This window comes from Ammodytes marinus (genome assembly GCF_949987685.1).
Source record: "Ammodytes marinus genome assembly, chromosome: 5".
Classification (NCBI taxonomy): domain Eukaryota; kingdom Metazoa; phylum Chordata; class Actinopteri; order Uranoscopiformes; family Ammodytidae; genus Ammodytes; species Ammodytes marinus.
In genome coordinates this window covers 13051405-13070008 of record NC_137234.1, presented here as the reverse complement: position 1 = coordinate 13070008, position 18604 = coordinate 13051405, and the positions used below count along the sequence as shown (strand labels likewise).

Below are 18604 nucleotides of genomic sequence, written 5' to 3'. Positions count from 1 at the left end.
GAATGAATGTAATGTCACAAGACCCCAAGAATACAATCTCACAGCTGAATGCTTGTTTTTGTTTTAAATTTATTGAAGTGTTACCGCAACAACAAAAAAAACGTACAAACACACAAAACGTAAAGTACATTTGTCTGCATTAAAGACGAAACCAACTGTACTCATCTAAGCACTTTGGTATTCACTCTTCCTCTTTGTGTTTTCACATTTTTTCGGTTGTTGGAAGCTGTGAAAAAGATGGCCTCTTCGACCAATGGAACTGCTCACATGCTGAGCTCAAAATAAAAACCTTGTTGTTGCCATGGCGACACATGCATTGCAAGATATACTCAAAATATCAAAGTGAAATGAACATACAGGAAAGTAAGACCTATGATCCATGCTTACATCAGCATATTTACACATTGTATGGATCCCATACTACTATACAGTATCTTGTAGGCTATATACAACTACTGCAACATGACAATAAACATTACAAATACAAAGTATTTACAGGTACATCGTTTGTAACACTTAACACTCACAGGCTCACATTGATCATTTTAAACAGGACAGGTTAGACCCTTCACACATTAAATATTTTCAAGTATAGGCTGGAAAAAGCTCCCTCGGGGCAACCAGGACACCCTCATGTATGTTCCTGAAACACACAAACAACAATAATTACAATCAACAAGCAGCAAAGGAGGAAATAAGTTCCTCAAATGGTATTTGAAAATTGAAGTGCAGCACTCAGGATTTATTTGCTGAGCTGGCCATAACAGCGGTGATTCATTTTATTTTAATCTAACACTCGGCCTTATTAATACTGCATTGGTCACATTTTTTTCAGAAGTCGATCTGAATATGTATTTTGCAACATTACTGTATATCAAAGTCAAGTTTTCTAAATAATTCACGAAAAGGATGATGAATAATGCACCATTGCTGCTTGTAAATGAACAACTAATCCGTTTTATATGCAGCAAACTGTGACTTTGATGTTTGCTAAAAGTGTCAAAAGGAAGAACTACCCTCTCAGCGTCAACAACTTACCGCCGTGACTTTAGATGACTGTGGTGAAATGGTCACTCCATCAAGGAAAACTGTATTCAGGAAGCCCTCCCCGTAAGGAACGTCCTCGTCTTCATAACTGTCCACGCCAACGCTGAAAGCCTCTTTGATCTTCTCCGGCACCAAAAAGTTAAGCATCACCACCAGAATCCCAATGATGGTGCACAGCACACCTAGGAAATTATGTTTGAAGTTAGTCAAAATCAATACCGTTTCCGCAGCCTGTGTATGCCCTTGTTGAAAGTATGGTAAATGGTCAAATTGAATGTGCAGCTTCTTCTAATCTTTCACCTGTAGCCAGAGCCAGCCAGAACGAGTGGCTGTACTGGGTTTCAAAGGAGTCAGTTCCTATGGAGAAAACACAACGTGGCACGTTCATGATGGTGGAGAAGGAAGCCAAGGAGAAGAAAATGAAGGCAGCGGTGGCCATCATCATGTAGCCGGCGTACAGGATGACCGGCATTGAGAAGAGGATGTTGGCCAGTATCCAGCAGCAAAACGCCGTCCTGTGAGAGTCATGTTGAAAAAAAGTCTGCTTTTAAAAAACAACCATCTGCTGAAACTGACCGTGCATGAATACACATTTCAAACTGTATAAGCAAGTGAGGTTATTGTGTTACCAGAGGGTTGCAGAGGCATAGCGACCGGAGTATCTGTACTGAAAGATGAGTCCGCAAGGGCTGCCTAGGGTGAATTTCTCAGCGATGTACAGGATGGGGTTGGGTAAACCTTTCTCCAGAGCTTCCTCATACTCTTCGTCAATGGTGTCATGCCAGCTGAACATCTCATTGTAGTCAATGGTCTCATTGAACTGTACCACCGGATGACCTAAGAAATTAAACAGAGGCAAATGTATTTATACACTATAGGATTAGTATAGGATTATGCAGAGGAGTAGCATGACAGTATCTCAATTAAAGTTGTTTTAAGTTGTTTATTAAAGCTTTTAAAGCTAATATTAAATTACATGAGCGTTTCAAACATTAAATCAACACACAGGAGTAGCATCGGTGACTCACCTTTTAGTGTCACATTAATGCCATAGAGTCCAACATGCAAGCCGACCTCTGCGTTAACCACCATGTTGCTGAACGACTTGTAGGTGGCATTGGTGGTCATTCTGGCCTCAGCCCAGTCGTTGGTGAAGTTTAGCGCTGCAGAGAAGACATGAGACTTTAGGCTTTATTGTCTCCAAGGGGAAGTTCTTTTTCATGGCACAGTGCAGTTATGAACAGCACGCTAACAGCTAATGAAAGAGAAAGCCCTCCTGCACCTCAGGGACCTATACCAGAGGGCAGACTGGGGAAATGGCAGTTGAGTGGGTGTGTGTTGTCTTGTGCTATTGTTAATGCTATGCGTGAGATTGCCTTGAGGTTGAGCTCTGATAGTGTGGGTGTGGGGCACAAAGGTGAATGATGGTGGCAGGAGAAGGAAATATGTGTGATTTATTCAACAGCAGTGTGACACTCACCTACTACCACCCCACCAATGAACAAGCTGATGGTTATTCTAAACATCCAGAACAGCCTCTGACGGGGAGGGAAAGAGCAGAATTGGAATTATTTCAGGAGCATAAAAAAAAAAAAAATATATATATATATAAAAACTTAGAGGTGAATATTGTTTTAGCAGCGAAATGGGTTGCTGTCACTGTCATTTTGCACTTCCAATAGCCGATCCCAACAAGCACAGAGGGAGACAGCAATTATGTGGTTTTGCCATGTTATGACTACAGTGACTAATAGTTTATCTGATGGCTTGTACTCACCGACTTCCCTCGTATCCCGGGCAGAATGACAAGGAGGCTGACTGCGAGCACAACGAAGACCAGGATAATGGTGAGCAAGCTGCCACTGAAGATGAAGGAGGTCCTTTGTAGCGGGTAGAATGGGTAAATGTCATCGTAGAAAGTCATCTTAGCTGGGGATCTTTACGGACACGGCTGTGACAGAGAAGACAGTGTTAGTGGCGGGCTTCTCAGTTTCCTCCAGATACACAGATAACAGCTCTGGTTCCTTCCAGTAGATTAGGGATGGCACTTTATTAGTTCCGTGTAACATAGCACATGATTGACACAGCCCTGTGTGACTTATATGTAATACCATCAAAACATTCCATGGCACTTTTGTATCTTTTCTGCAATGAAACAAATGGACTCCTTTAATGCACTAAGCTAAGGCATGCAATTCTACACAGCCACGTGACCACTTAAGTGTAATTCAAAGAAGTGCTCTTGACTGATCTGACCATCCTGATTTTAATACATTCTTTGGAACCTAAATTAAGTGAAAGGTTTTAAATCAAATCAATCAATGACACAGAATATGGGTTAAGGCGTCTTACCTGGAGAGTTGAAAGACGAGTCCTGAAGAAGAAAAGGGCAAAGTGTGAATGTTGAGGGAACGTACACCTCTTTTATAACACCCGGTCCCTTTTGTCACTGAGGAGGAGGATGCATTGACCGGAATGCTGTGGAAAAGAGGTGTGATCCATGGGCGATAACCATTCCCGTCTGGACAACACAGGTCACATGCAGTTTGTGATAAGCCTTGTACCACATGTTGGCTTTAGTATTGCACCATAACTCACCTGTACTTGTTGCTCCTGCCAACATTTCTGCACTACATCTCCTGCCTCTGACCTGGGTAAGTCTCACCTATTTCTTCTCCTCCTATATCAAATGTGATGGGATCGAGACATTCATGACACTGTCTTTAGATGCCTGCATTCTACTAACTTGATGACCAGGAGGAACAGTGGCAACATTTTGTAAAGTTTTGCTTTTCATTCAAGAAGACAAAAGCTGTCAGCTGTTAGAATTAAGACTTTATTTGCTTTTCTTTCTAATCACTGCTAAACCGACAAAGTAAGCTATATATCATACATCTAACATCTTGCAAAGTAAATGTCAGTTACCTTCTCGTGGTCTTTTCAGAAGTCCTTTGCTCCTCTTGTCTGAAGGCTGACCTGAGGAGCATTTTTTTCCGCATCAATGGATTTGCGTAAACGGCTTTGGAGTATCTGTGCAGCGGTTGGCTTGGTGCTCTGTCTCAGTGAACGTAAGTAGGCGGCAGGTGTGCTTCATATTCAGAGTCAACTCACTCAGCAGTAGTTTACAGTGAGACAGCCTTGCAAATGTGCTCGACGTGTTTTGAACAGATTCACGGTGTGAAACAACCTGGGAAGTCCCTCGCTGTGACGGCTGGTACAACAGTCTCGGAAACCCCAGACGCGGAGCTGTGGGTAAGTTGGCAAAGTTTGCAGAGGCAGCAGCATTGTGCCACGGCCAGCTGCCTGCCAATATACCTGACCAGCAACACTGTGTTTGCGCTCGTGCAGGTTCACACCTTGTGCGCCTCGTGCCCGCGCATTACTCGGATGGAGTCTACCATCCTGTCCACGAGCCCTTACTGCCAAACCCCCGCAGACTGAGCAGCCTGCTGGCCCGTGGCCCATCCGGTCTGCCGTCAACACGCAACCAGACCGTGCTTTCTACCTTCTTTGGTGACTATAAAATGCATGCTGTTGCATTGAAGTGCAGAAAACAGAACTTATCAAATGTGTTGGCAAAAGTGAGGTTCCCCTATGTCTTTGTTAAATGCAGACAAAACGTGTTTAATTTTAAGGTATTCATTTTATTGTTGCTTATATTAAAGTTGATCAACAACTAGAAACGAGATGCATAATATTGGACCATCGGAAAGATAGGCCTATTAATGTGTGCTATATGCACGTTAAACGTTATAACTGAACATTTGGTTTTTCATATTTCCTACGGAAAAAATACAATTTCTCTTCAGGGGTTAATAAAGTATCTATCTATCTATCTATCTATCTATCTATCTATCTATCTATCTATCTATCTATCTATCTATCTATCTATCTATCTATCTGTCTGTCTGTCTGTCTGTCTGTCTGTCTGTCTGTCCGTCCGTCCGTCCGTCCGTCCGTCCGTCCGTCCGTCCGTCCGTCCATCCATCCATCTATCTATCTATCTATCTATCTATCTATCTATCTATCTATCTATCTATCTATCTATCTATCTATCTATCTATCTATCTATCTATCTATCTATCTATCTATCTATCTATTTATTTATCCATCAATCCATCTATCTTGCATAAAATTATATTGAGTCATGTTGCTTTTAAAGCTGATGCTATTTACAGTAACACTTATATTTAAGGAACCATGGTAAATTCAAGGTATGCCTTTTAATCATATTGTTTTTTTTTGTTCTTTACTTCTCAGGTTATCATGTGGCTTTTGAAATCTCTGACTCAAGAACTCCTGGGTGTCCACCTGAGTTTATGAACATCCGAGTCCCAAAAGGAGACCCTGTCTTTGACCCTGCATCCACAGGAACAGTCCTGTTGCCCTTCCAGAGGGGACCTTGGGACAAAGACTCAGGCCAGAGCCCGAGTAACCCTCGCACCCAGGTGCTGATTATTGCCTTTCATCAATATGAATAAACATGTTTTTTAAGGCTTTTGCCACACTGCAGTCAAAATGAATTGAATAACTTTACTGGATTAAGTAGGCTTTGTTATCCAGATTTAGCTTTCCCAAAGTGCAGTATTTTGAGAAAAAACAAATGCGACACATGCAGGTGAACTTGGTGACCGCATGGATGGATGGCAGCTCCATCTATGGCCCCTCCACGTCCTGGTCTGACTCCCTGAGAAGCTTCTATGGAGGGCTCTTGACTTCAGGCTCTGAGTGGAACATGCCAAGTCAAAACACAGGACGCATGTGGAGTGCACCTGACCCCTCTACTGGCGATCATGGACCCACAGGCCTTTTTGGTAATACGTTTTGTACTTTATACGTTCAGATCTGACCTGCACCAAACACTATGGGCAAATAATTCATTTTATATTGTTTATTAGTACCAGACAGCGTTTTATAAAAAGGTCATGGAAGCGGTTAGTTGCAGAAAACTGCCCTGAACTGACTCCCACTGTATATCCTTATCTAAAGGGACAGGTCAATCAAAGGCACAATCAGACATGAGGTTCCATTTATATGAGCACAGTTAATCCAACCAAATAGTTAAGTGTGATTTATTGAGGAAATGTTGGCTGGGGTTCAAGACTCAAAGCAGTGAGGCTCAGTGGCATTTAATGTATGAACTTTAAAGCCCCCAAAACTGCACAGCAATGTCTCTTACCAAGTGGAAATACACAATCGTTCACAGTAATACATTTTCCCGCGTATTAAAAACACAATAGACCTCAAAATCTCATAAAATCACACTAAAACTATTCGGATGCAGAGTTAAGATTAAGTATGTTGAAGTGTTTGTTTGGCTGAGCCATACCTTGAATTAAAATGCATCTGTTTTCTACACTGCGTGTGGCAATCGATACTGTGAGCATCCGAAAACAAGCAGTAAGAATTTCTTACAAATATTATTTCAGGTCTGGTTTCATCAGGGTTGAGTCAAGAGAGGCCCTCCCTGTCGACCTGCCTTATGACTCTTTAATTATGTCTAACATATGGCTTGTCACGCTAACCACTGCAAATCCCTCTTTCTAGAGCATAGAGGATGCCGTACGTGCAGGGATCACAAAACCCTTGTTTGGTTTTTTGTGGTCTGCAGTTATTATTTTGGGCGGAGGCAGAGAGGCAGAGAATGTTCTCCTGTTGTCACTGCTCCTCAAAAACAAACACATAAAGTTTCACTAATTATTAGCTATCAGATATTCTCGTAAATCAAACCCATGGGAACATAATTATATACAGCCCATTCCCTGTTTATTCTGTTGTAACTATGGTGATGTTAGTTCCCATAATGGAATAGCAGTTTTCTCTGTTGGTGTCACAAAAGTAGTATTTTATTGCTTCTGTTGTTAAAGGTGTGCACTTTTTTCCTGTTGTTACTGCTTTGATCTCATCCTCAAATAAATAAATAAATGAACACTCCAATAAATCAAATAAACAAATGGGAGAGTGGAATTATACCGATGACGTACAGATAATTAATAGCAATAATATCACTACAATGTCAATACAATGCCACATAAACAACCTGTTGTCTATTTGTTCTGTTGTGTAGCTGCTTGAGTGATGTTACAGTTTTTCTCAGTCGCTTTGGTGCTTTTCTCACATCACTATTAACATTTGCACAGCACTTAGTGCATTTCTCAAAACAATTAGTGCAAACTGCAAAACCTAGTGGATAACCTGCAAAAGTACGTCACTTGCTCAAAATGGATAGTCTATTCCTCAAAAGCAAGTATTCATGTCAATGAAACTGCCAGTGTCATCAAAATAAGAAGTCTTGACACCATCGTTTATGAACAAGATAGTCAAATGGCTTTGTCATGTTTTCATTATGACAGTTTATTCTCTCAGTGTTTTCCAATGCAAAAAAAAGGTCAGAACTCGGTGACACTACCTGAAAATGCTCAAGACAGCACTATACACTACTTGTACAGCCATTTGAAAACTACAGTAAAGTTACACATTGCTGTAGTTAGGGGAGTAAGTGAGTACAAGACACTGAATACGTATGTTTCACATGTTTACTGTATATGCTCTTTGCAATTCTACAGCATTGTGCAAAAGAAAAATACACTTCAGTCACTTATTTAGAACAAACATAAAAATAAACCTTTTGGTAGAGATGTGCACAAATGTGAACAATATAACAGGACATATTGTAACTGAACATATATAGGTAAATCATTCTGGCACATCCAGACGTTCCTGTCTCTCTGGCCACATATTTTCATCTACATCACAACGGATATTATCCCTTGCAATGCAGCGAGGAAAGTATCTATGATAAAGAAAAGGTATAAAATTTGCTTGACAGAATTTGATAACTAGTTCAACAATTTTGTATGTAATGACTCAAGAAATGAAATGAAGACTATTGGTTTTATTGGGAATGACTATTCAGCATCCATAAGTATAGTTCATTTTGACTGACATGACATAAGCAAATGACAATGTTATAACAGCAGAGAATTGTATGAAAGCAACTGATACATGTCCAAAAGCATTTGCAATTTGTTCAGAGGAAGGAGAAATTGCTACTATGATGTGCTCAAATTACTAAATGTTGCGGAGGTTGAACTAATTGTTATGAGAATTTTCATTCTGATCTGAGAAAAGCACCAAAGCAACTGAGAAAAACTGTAAATCCCATGATGGAATAGCAGAATTGTCTATAATTTGCGCAATCTTTTGTGTTCAGTGTTGGGAAATGCCTGGGCCAATGAGAACATGTTCACGGCAGCAGAGGGGATTATCTGGTTTCGCTACCACAATTATGTCGCCTTCAAGCTTCATGCGGAACACCCAGAGTGGTCAGACGAAAAGGTGTTTCAAAACGCCAGGAAGACCATTGTGGCCACATTCCAGGTAGAAGTAAAAAAAAGTATCTGCGTTATCCTCTCTATGTGCAGGTGCTGATTTAATTTGCAATCTGGAAAAAACAAGGTTGCATCAGCATAAGGTGGTCGTGATTTTATGGATGAAATTGAGGGTTTTAGTTTAAGGTTGAGGGCATCATCTTCAGTTCAGTTTGATTAGTTGAGTCTGTCCTCTGCATGAGAAGGCCTCAACACACTCACAACAAACTAGTTAATTTTTCTTTTCTTTTTTTCTTTTACTGAAAACAATAGTTAACCGACTACTTACAATTGAATAACTCTGTCAGTCATATCATATCCAAACAAGCAAGTTTCAATCATAAAATCTGATTTAAGTGTGGCCGCAAACAAGCTGCTCTAACTTGTATCCCTTCTATTTCCAACCTCAGAATATTGCTCTCTACGAATGGCTGCCTGCATATCTTGGAGACAAAAAGCTTCCTCCTTACCCAGGTAAGAATCATCCAGAGTGCGTGTGTGTACAAGTGGAGGAGAACAGGTCATGCACCGGTGACCACAAGCCGCGGTGAGGTGACCTATCGTTGGTGGTGTTTGGAAAATATGTGCTCCATCAGCAAAAGCGTCACCCAAGTCTCTGCTTGTTCTGCTGAATAAGCACCCACAGCTGAAAAAATTAAGTGGACAATTTTCACACAAGCCCATCGCCTTAACTGCCTTATATCTTCATTGCCTCACTTTGACAATTTGGATGACGATATGGTGCTTTTGAATCCTCGAGGAGTGCTTCTAACTCTGCTTCTTTTGTTCCGTTTAGTTATTTTATTGTCCAGTATTATGTTCTTCTGATTTATATGCGTGCAGGTTTCCAGAAGTTTGTCGATCCAGGGATCTCTCCTGAGTTTCAGGCTGCTGCCATACGATTTGGCATCACTACGGCACCACCTGGTGTTTACATGAGGTATTATTATTTTATTCCCCTGCATGTTCTGAAAAATCAAAGCTCATAACATTAAGCAGGCACTTTGTCAGTGTAATATTATCAAATGCTGCACTGCACAGTGTTGAACACAATCTGAAATAGAGTTCGTACCAACCATATGTAATCAAACCCCAAATGTTGGCTCATTCTCCTTTTTCTCACAGAAACAGAAAATGCCATTTTAGGAATACTGTCAACATGGATGGCAGCTTGTCACCAGCGATGCGTCTTTGTAACAGCTTTTGGAAGCGTCAGGTACATCATCATCATCATACTTCTTCAAGGAAGAATTGTACAGTGAACAGATTTGTGTGCCCATTTAAATATTCTATGTGTTTATCACCACAAGTCCTTTCTCTATCACGAGTCTTTCCTACTTTCATAATGATTTCCTGACTTGTGAGAGTGGCAGTATAAAGACAGACTTTTTAAAAATTAGTGTAGGAAGTGATGTCACATTCAGTAGGCTACAGTTATTAGTAAAACTTTATTTTGATAGTCCACTGTTGACACTCAACAAGCTATCAGTAGATATGCAGTTGCATGTCAACAGTGAATTAGTTGATATTCAACAGAACTATCTCAACAGATAAGTAACATGTATTCAACTAACTGTAAGTTAACTATAAGTTGCACTATTAGTAGATGTTTAGTTGATATTCAACAGAACTCTTTCAACAGATAAGAAACATGCATTCAACTGACTGTCAGTTAACTATAAGTTGTACTATTGTAGATTTTGTGTTGCATGTCAACAGTGAGTTAGTTGATATTCAACAGAACTGTCAACAGTGGATTATCAAAATAAAGTGTTACCAAATATTTTACTAATATTTTAAAGGTGCTACGAGGAACCTTTAAATATTTCTGAAACAGTCTAATTTTTCCTATGATGATCATAAATGACATGTTACAGCAAACGAGACCATCAGTGCAAAGAACCCTATTTTTATTTAGTTTTTCCTAATGTTTTTGTCATGGGTACAGTAACCCAGGAACTACAGCTGGCGTAGCAAAAACACTACTGCTTTTGTCCAAGGGGGGTGCAAGAATTAACACAAACTGAGAGTTCCTCGGAGCACCTTTAAATAAAAAATCCCTTTACGTAGATTCCTGTATAGAAAAGCAATGTTTTTGCCACTTGTTTGAGCACAGAGCTGTTTACATATTAATCTGAATATTAAATATGAATGATTATGTCATTTCCAGAGCGTCAAAGTGACGACAAGCGAGGATGTAGATGAGCTGGTCATGGGAATGGCCTCCCAGATTGCAGAGAGAGAAGACCATATTGTAGTGGAGGACCTCAGAGGTGAGTAAACCCTTTTTCTTCACTGCCTGTATCAGAAATCAGATACAAGTTTATTGTCAAGTGGGTTTTACACATACAAGGAATTTTCCTTTGTGTTGTGGTGAATAACAGTGAAAGATATACAAACATAGAGAAAAAGAAAAAATTACCACACAAAAATAAAAATAAACATTATTATTGATACAATAATACCATTCATTAACATGTATTCAAGTTTCAAACTATAACTACTTTGATCTGATTTGAACCCTAACAGACTATATGTACGGACCATTAAGATTCACCCGCACAGATCTGGTGGCCATGACCATCCAGAGAGGGAGAGACTTCGGCCTGCGTAGTTACACTGAGGTCAGGAAAGCTCTGGATCTGCCTCCTGTCAATACATTTGAAGAAATAAATCCTGGGCTTAACAGCACCAACCCACAGGTAAAAAAACAACAACAAGAGGCTCTGCATTAAAAAGAAAAAAGCTGAACGGTGGTTCTGTGAATTTAAGCATGTCTGTTGTTCTGCTCCAACAGTTGCTCCGCGATGTTGCAGAAATGTACGACGGAGACATCTCCAAACTGGAGCTCTTCCCTGGGGGCCTGCTGGAGTCTCTCGACGGTCCCGGTCTAGTTTTCTCCACCATAATCCTGGACCAGTTTGAGCGCATCAGAAATGGAGACCGCTTCTGGTTTGAGAACAAACAGAACGGGTAAGCTCCCCTTTGTAGGGCTTTTTCAAAACCGGAAAATAGCCATCATTGTGTCTAATCCTGATCGATCTAATAACATTTCTTCTGATTCACACGCATGCCAGCCATCTTACTACAGCTGTGCGTTTTACAGTTTGTTCACAGATGAGGAGATCCAGATGATCCGCAGCGTGACCTTTCACGATGTCATTATCGCGGTCACAAGTGCAGAAGCCACTGATGTGCAGAATAATGTGTTTTTCTGGAAGGATGGTAAAAACATGTCTCTTGTATAGGATTTGTAAACAAACATTTGTCATTACAGTATATTGAGCATAACATTGTTTCCCTCTGTTACCTTAGGTGACCCTTGTCCTCAACCCACACAGCTGAATGCATCAATGCTTCATCCCTGCACTAATGCTACCAACCTGAATTACTTTGACGGCAGCAAAGCTGGCTTTGGTATATTCATCATTGTCCTGTTCCTCTTCCCTGTTGGTAGGTAACATGTTTAAAAAAATCCATCTCTTTTTGCACACCAATGCTTTTTTGTTGTAAAAACAGATAATCAGGATTGATTTTTTTTTTACTTTCACAGTTAGTTTTCTAGTGGCCTGTCTGGTGGCATATCTCCGCAAGCACAGGTACAGGAAGTTCCAGAGAAGAACAAAAGCCGGTGACACAAGAGAGGAGCCAGCTGTGGGAATCACTGGTATGCAATCTGTTATTTACAGTGGGTCCTCCTGTACACTAATGGTTAATGATTTATATTTTTTCAGTAACAAAACTCAAATGATAGTTGACATTCCCTTTCCTTTTTTCTCCACTAATATTCTGGTCTCGTACTTCCTTCCCATTCTGCCTTTTGCTCTCCAGCCTATGAGTGGCAGGGCCGTAAAAAACCTCTGCATCCTGTCTGTGTGGAGGTGGATGAGAAGAGAAGGCTGCAGGTTTTCGACCGATCTGGTTCCGTTCACCGCTCCCTCAAGCTGGCCAACCAGGACTACCTAGACGTCCTCCTCGCCAACGACCGTCACCACAAAGCTCTGCTGCTCAAAGTGTCTAAAGAGTATGACCTGGTGAGTAGCTGGTTTGCCCCCCTCAGCTGCAGACTGACTGCTGTGTTGCTGTTGCAGCATCTTGTGAAAGCTTAAACAACCACATTTCCGTGTTCACGTTGACGATGGTTTGCTGTTTAAGCTTATCCACCTATCTCCTTTTTTTGCTTCCACTCTTATTTATTTTTTGCCTAGTCCAATCATTGATGCAGGCATGATTCTGCAGATGTGCCTGATCTTCATCACTTTTATCTCCCTCCCATCCCGTTAATCTTCTCCTGTGCGCTCCCCCCCTCTCTCTCTGCACATACAGGTGCTGTTTTTCGATGACGAGAGCAAACGTGAAGCATTTGTCAGGCATCTGCGCCCTCGGGTGACGGATGTGGGCCAGGAGATTAGAGTGACGGAGATGAGAGAGGAGGAACTGCTGAAGGAGGCTTTAACCAAAGACCAGAGGGCTCAGATTGTGGAGACTTTCATTCGACACGCTTTCTCTAAGGTTTTTATTTATCATTATATTATAACCTTAATTTAACCAGGAGAATCCAATGGAAATTAAATGGAGATCTTTTTTTCAAGGGTGACGTGGCCTAGACAGGCAGTAGCATAATAAAAACACATAGGTTACAGACAAGAAACACAAGAGGACAACGTTATTGGACCAAAATGAAAGCAAAGCAATTCACATTACACAATTTCAATTTAAAAGAGTCCATGCAGAGTAACCAGGAAAAATTATGAAAACATTGAAATCTTAAAGAGAGTTGACAGTTTATACTGTCAGCCTCTGGATGGTTACCTCATTCTTTACTATTTTCCAGCGGCAGCAGCTTAAAGCTCGGCCACAAAATGTCGTCAACCCTTGTTTGAGGTCAAATTGGCTCGGACCTCCAGCCAGAAACACTAATTGTCAGTCTTGATGGTGACCTCAGCTTAGGTCAGTGATATTACTGATGACTGTATGGTGATGTACAGTATAATGACTCTGTCCCTCTGTTGCTCAGGTGTTGGAAATAGACAAGAGTGACGCCGGGGACATGAGCGGCATTTCCCGCAAGAAAGCCAGAGAGGTTCTCCAGTGTGAGCTGACTGCGTCTGAGTTTGCTGATGCATTGGGCCTAAAGTCTGACTCCCTTTTTGTGGACTCCATGTTCACACTAGCTGATAGAGACGGGAACGGTTATCTCTCCTTCCAAGAGTTTCTCGATGTCATGGTTATCTTTATGAAAGGTGACACCAAAATATTATGCCTGTTTTGTGTATTTTGTTTCGATTTTCATTAGTAAGTTCATACATCCAACACTACACTATGTCATTGATCATATGTCTGTCTAACCAGGGTCTCCTGAGGAAAAATCCCAACTCATGTTCTCCATGAACGACCTCAGTGGAACTGGTTTCTTATCAAAAGAAGAATTTGCTCGGATGCTCAGGTCTGATCGTTTTTTTCCTTCTTTCTTTTCCGTGTTTATTTTTCTCCGCCTGTCTCATGATTCATCTTGGTCTTTCGTTTCATGTGTTGCAGGTCTTTCATTGAAATCTCCAACGTAACTCTATCAAAGAGCCAGGTAGAAGATGGCATCAAGGCCATGATGCAGGCTGCAGGCTTTGATGACAAGGAGAAGATCACGTGGCAGGACTTCCATTTCCTCCTGCGGGACCACGAGAAGGAGCTCCAGTTTGCTCAGCTCAATGTCAAAGGTTGGAGAAAGTTTGGTCTAAAAGATATTTGTTTTTCTTTTTTTTATAATCCTCATTTCTCCGACCTTGTCTGATGGATTACGTTGTCTGCTGTGTGTGCAGGGATGGAGAAACAGGGCAAGAAAAGGCTGAGTCGAGATCAGAGAGTGTCCTTCATCCTTCCAGCAAACAGGTAAGAAATAACCAATGTAACAACTACTGCTTGTTGCATCAATAAAAACAATGACCCACAATGGCTTTTTCACTTATTAATTTCATGTCTATATCCCATTGCTTCCCAGCTTACAATCGTGTTAATTTTTTTGTTTGCAGCATCATCAAGACAGAGGGATCAGATATACGCAGACGGAAAAAGTTGGTTCCTTCTTTCATTTTCCGGATTAGACAAATGATGATTGACATATTTTCACCATAAATATGTTAAACAGATTTGTAGTTTTGATTGTTGTCTTACAGTATTCACTGAAAAGTATCCCTCAGTTTGAACCGTGGTTGTATAGAAAGCCATGGCGGTTTTTGGTTTACCAAAAACTTTGTACAACCACTCTGTAGTTTGAATCTCCACAGCTAAATGATGGACTGATCAAACAATATCCAGTGAATACGTTAGGGTTGTTGTCAAGGACACCTAAACCTGAGATCAAGTCATGAACAAGACCAGAGTATATCGAGTCCACAATGCTGGGGGGTGGAAGACATTTATTGGTATGGTGGATGTTAATGCTGGATACACCCAGCAGTTGTGGTCTTGACCAGTCTTGAAACTAAATCAAGGTCCTCTTGGTCTGAGACCGAGTATCTTGATACTGAAAAACTGAAATAAAGAAATATGAAATATTTTCAGGTTTGGTGTCAACACTCCTAATGTATATGTGAAGCCCAAGCGTGACCAGTACATCAGGAACCCAGTCCAACAGAAGATCCAGCAGTTCAAACGCTTCATTGAGAATTACCGCCGTCATATCGTCTGCTTCATCATCGTGTACGGCATCACAGCTGGCGTTACGCTTGAAAGATGTTACTGTGAGTAGAAAATCATCACACTTATGTGCATCTTCAGCATCTTACTTGTATGGTAATAGTGAGCCTCTTTCTGGCGTGATCCTTTATGATTGATACAAAAACTTTTTTTTTCAGACTACGGGTTGCAGGCCGAATCTACAGGCCTCCCTGAGACTTCAATGGTGGGGGTTGTGGTTTCCCGTGGCTCGGCGGCTGCCATCTCCTTTCTGTTTCCCTACATGCTCCTCACCGTGTGTCGCAACCTCATCACACTGTGCCGAGAGACCTTCCTCAACCGATACATCCCATTTGATGCTGCCATTGATTTCCATCGCTTCATGGCCATGACCGCCATCATCCTTTCAGGTTGGCAGACCAGAGGAGAATGTATTATGGAATATAGATAGAGTGTGATGAAGGAACGCTAAGTTCTGATGTCTTTGCATTGCATTTGTGTTGGCTCACTCCTATTTCTGTTGTGACTGCAGTCGTCCATAGTTTGGGCCATGTGGTCAACATCTACATCTTCTCCATCAGCGACCTCAACATCCTGTCTTGTCTGTTCCCCAAAGTCTTACCCAACAACGGGTAATGATTGAAATATCTGACAGTTTTTTGTATATTTTGTGATATTTGTTTTTCTGTGATGCTGATTTACAGTGCCTTTTCATTGTAGGTCCGAACTTCCTCTAAAGTGGTCGTGGTGGTTCTTTCAAACTGTTCCAGGTAACGTTGGTTTCTAGACCTTCAGCGGTACGTTTACTGCTGTTATATTTTGCTATCATTCTGACATTCTCTCTGCTTTGTCCTTTTCCTAGGAATGACCGGTGTCCTGCTCCTTTTTGCTTTTTCTTTTATGTATGTTTTTGCCTCGCACTATTTCCGTCGCATCAGTTTTCGTGGATTTTGGATCACGCATTACCTCTACATTGTTGTGTACATTCTAGTAAGTACTTGTCTTACTATAAAGTACCCAAAACAACCCCCGCAGTGAGCTGGCTTTCAGGATTTGAGGCAGTTTTAAAAATACATTTTTTTTATTCAACAGACGGTTATTCATGGAAGTTTTGCCCTCCTCCAAGAGCCCCGCTTCTACATATATTTAATTCCACCTGCGCTGCTCTTCCTGCTGGACAAACTGATCAGCTTGAGCAGGAAAAAGGTGGAGATCCCAGTGGTCAGAGCTGAGCTGCTGCCTTCAGGTGACACTTCTTAAAAATCACAATAGAGTCTTTGAAATGTCACCCTAATTTCTGTCCATCATTGAGTTTGGTCTTCAGTAATTACATTTAAGTTTTCCTACTCTAAGTCTAATTCCCTGAAATTACACTTGTAGGTGTGACACATCTGGAGTTCAAGCGACCACAGGGCTTTGTGTACCGTTCAGGCCAGTGGGTTCGCATTGCGAGCCTTATGTTGGGCACAGATGAATACCACCCATTCACACTGACTTCAGCCCCTCACGAAGAGACACTGAGTCTGCACATCCGAGCTGTGGGACCCTGGACCAGCCTGCTCCGGGAGCTCTACACCGAAGAAAGCCTGCTTGAGATTGGAGCCTATCCAAAGGCAGGTTCAAGCATTATTTCTTTGTGTGTGTAAATAGTTTCATCTGCGTCTATATTCTTTGTCTTTTCATTCATGACACGGATACTTCTACATCCTGTATTTTTAGCTGTACCTAGATGGCCCGTTTGGTGAAGGCCATCAGGAGTGGATTGACTTTGAGGTATCTGTTCTGGTTGGAGGAGGAATTGGAGTCACCCCATTCACCTCAATTCTTAAAGACCTGGTTATGAAGTCATCCATAAAGTCCAAGATGCAGTGCAAAAAGGTGCTGATTAAAATAAAACCACGTACATTGCATTGTTTTTATCACTCCCCGAAGTATTATATGTTTTGTGCAAAAGTCTCTCTCTATAAACAATCACTTGCCAACGTTCGCTGATTATTTTGAAGGTGTACTTCATCTGGGTGACAAGAACACAGCGTCAATTTGAGTGGGTGTCAGACACCATCAGGGAGGTGGAGGAGATGGACACTCAGGAGCTGGTCTCAGTCCACACTTACATCACCCAGGCAGCCGAGAAGTTCGACCTTCGCACCACCATGCTGGTGAGATCTGCGTCACTATTACTGAAATAGTTGCCAAGCTAAGCTAACTGTCTTTGGGCTGTATCTTCAACTTTTGCATACAGATCAGAGTGTTATTAGTCTTCTCATTTAATTCTCAAAAAGAAAGCAATATGCAATAGTACTAAATATTAATGAAACGCACTAATGACCCTGCACCATTGTCTTTGTACCATATTGACAGTACGTGTGTGAGCGGCACTTTCAGAAGGTGTGCAACCGCAGTCTCTTCACTGGCCTACGTTCCGTCACCCACTTCGGACGTCCACCATTTCTGTCCTTTTTCAACTCGCTGCAAGAGGTTCACCCCGAGGTCAGTCCTCAATCCATCTTCATCTACCTCGTGTTTCTCTTTGCCCAGATCACCAGCCTGGACAAACTCAATCCATTACTTTAACTTTCTATTATTTTCTGTAGGTTGGTAAAATCGGTGTATTCAGCTGTGGACCGCCTGGACTGACCAAGAACGTGGAGAAAGCTTGCCAGCAGATAAACAAGAGGGACCAGGCCCATTTTATACACCACTATGAGAACTTCTAGCTTGTCCACGGCATTGTATAGTGGAGAAAAATCTGAAATACTTTTCCATTCACAATCACAGAGCCAATATGGAAGATTTGATTTTATGTAAAAAAAATATATTTTGTTTCCTACTAATTGAATATGTATTTTTCTTTCCATCTCTATGTGTCTTTTTCTAATCATGAATATTATTTTCTACATTAATGTCACTTTATCTGAAATGTGACATTTTAATTCATATCATTTCCAGGATGTGTTTTTATTTCAAATAATTGTGAATTTGTATTTGCGTTGATGATACTGACTTGTTTTGCTTTTGTGTGAAATATCTGAAACAAATAAATTAATATTTTACTATACATTTGTGACACTGTCATGACAGAAGGAATTTACCTTATGTCTTGATTGCAGGACATAAGATTATGTAAGGAACTGTTGGGTTCTGTGCAGTGAAAATTCACTCAATTCTGCTGTTGGCTCCTTCTGTTGCTTCTTGCTCTAGGACTGAAATTACACTTGAATAAACACAAACTCTTCAATTTGATTTGTTGGTTGAGTGATGTGCCAGACAGCTCCTTCCCCCATAAGAGCCACATCATTTATGAATTATTATCATCGTCAGTTATAAGTATTTATCTGGGCTATCATTCTTATTTTTTTTTTAAACTTCAATATTCACGTGTTTGATATTTGTGCAGTGCAGTTGACAAATGCAATTCTAGTGCAAAGCTCTTAAACAATGCGCTGCACATATTTGTTTGCCTATCAAATACATTCAAGATAACTTATGAAACGTGTATGCAGATATGAACTTGG

General features: G+C 41.0%; 2 protein-coding genes across 2 annotated transcripts; one reads left to right on the top strand and one right to left on the bottom strand.

Moving 5' to 3' along the window:
• Positions 1-530: 530 nt before the first annotated feature.
• Positions 531-2971, bottom strand: duox2 (dual oxidase 2; the record flags this gene model as incomplete). Its single annotated transcript, XM_080027210.1, has 7 exons — positions 531-643; positions 1039-1229; positions 1348-1562; positions 1677-1884; positions 2076-2210; positions 2528-2585; positions 2825-2971. 7 exons carry the CDS (start codon positions 2969-2971, stop codon positions 632-634), a joined length of 966 nt encoding a protein of 321 aa, XP_079883336.1. The 3' UTR covers positions 531-631.
• Positions 2972-4048: 1077 nt separating this feature from the next.
• Positions 4049-17806, top strand: duox (dual oxidase; the record flags this gene model as incomplete). The annotated part of the gene is made up of 33 exons (XM_080027446.1): positions 4049-4115; positions 4216-4299; positions 4396-4560; positions 5308-5495; positions 5666-5861; positions 8261-8427; positions 8828-8891; positions 9261-9357; positions 9543-9633; positions 10588-10690; positions 10947-11119; positions 11215-11390; positions 11524-11642; positions 11733-11870; positions 11971-12084; positions 12249-12451; positions 12744-12929; positions 13435-13660; positions 13770-13863; positions 13956-14131; positions 14234-14303; positions 14444-14485; positions 14976-15154; positions 15269-15499; positions 15622-15721; positions 15810-15859; positions 15952-16079; positions 16182-16335; positions 16470-16702; positions 16809-16967; positions 17093-17248; positions 17451-17579; positions 17684-17806. The coding sequence occupies 33 exons, from the start codon at positions 4049-4051 to the stop codon at positions 17804-17806; spliced, it is 4581 nt and encodes a 1526-aa protein (XP_079883572.1).
• Positions 17807-18604: the final 798 nt, after the last annotated feature.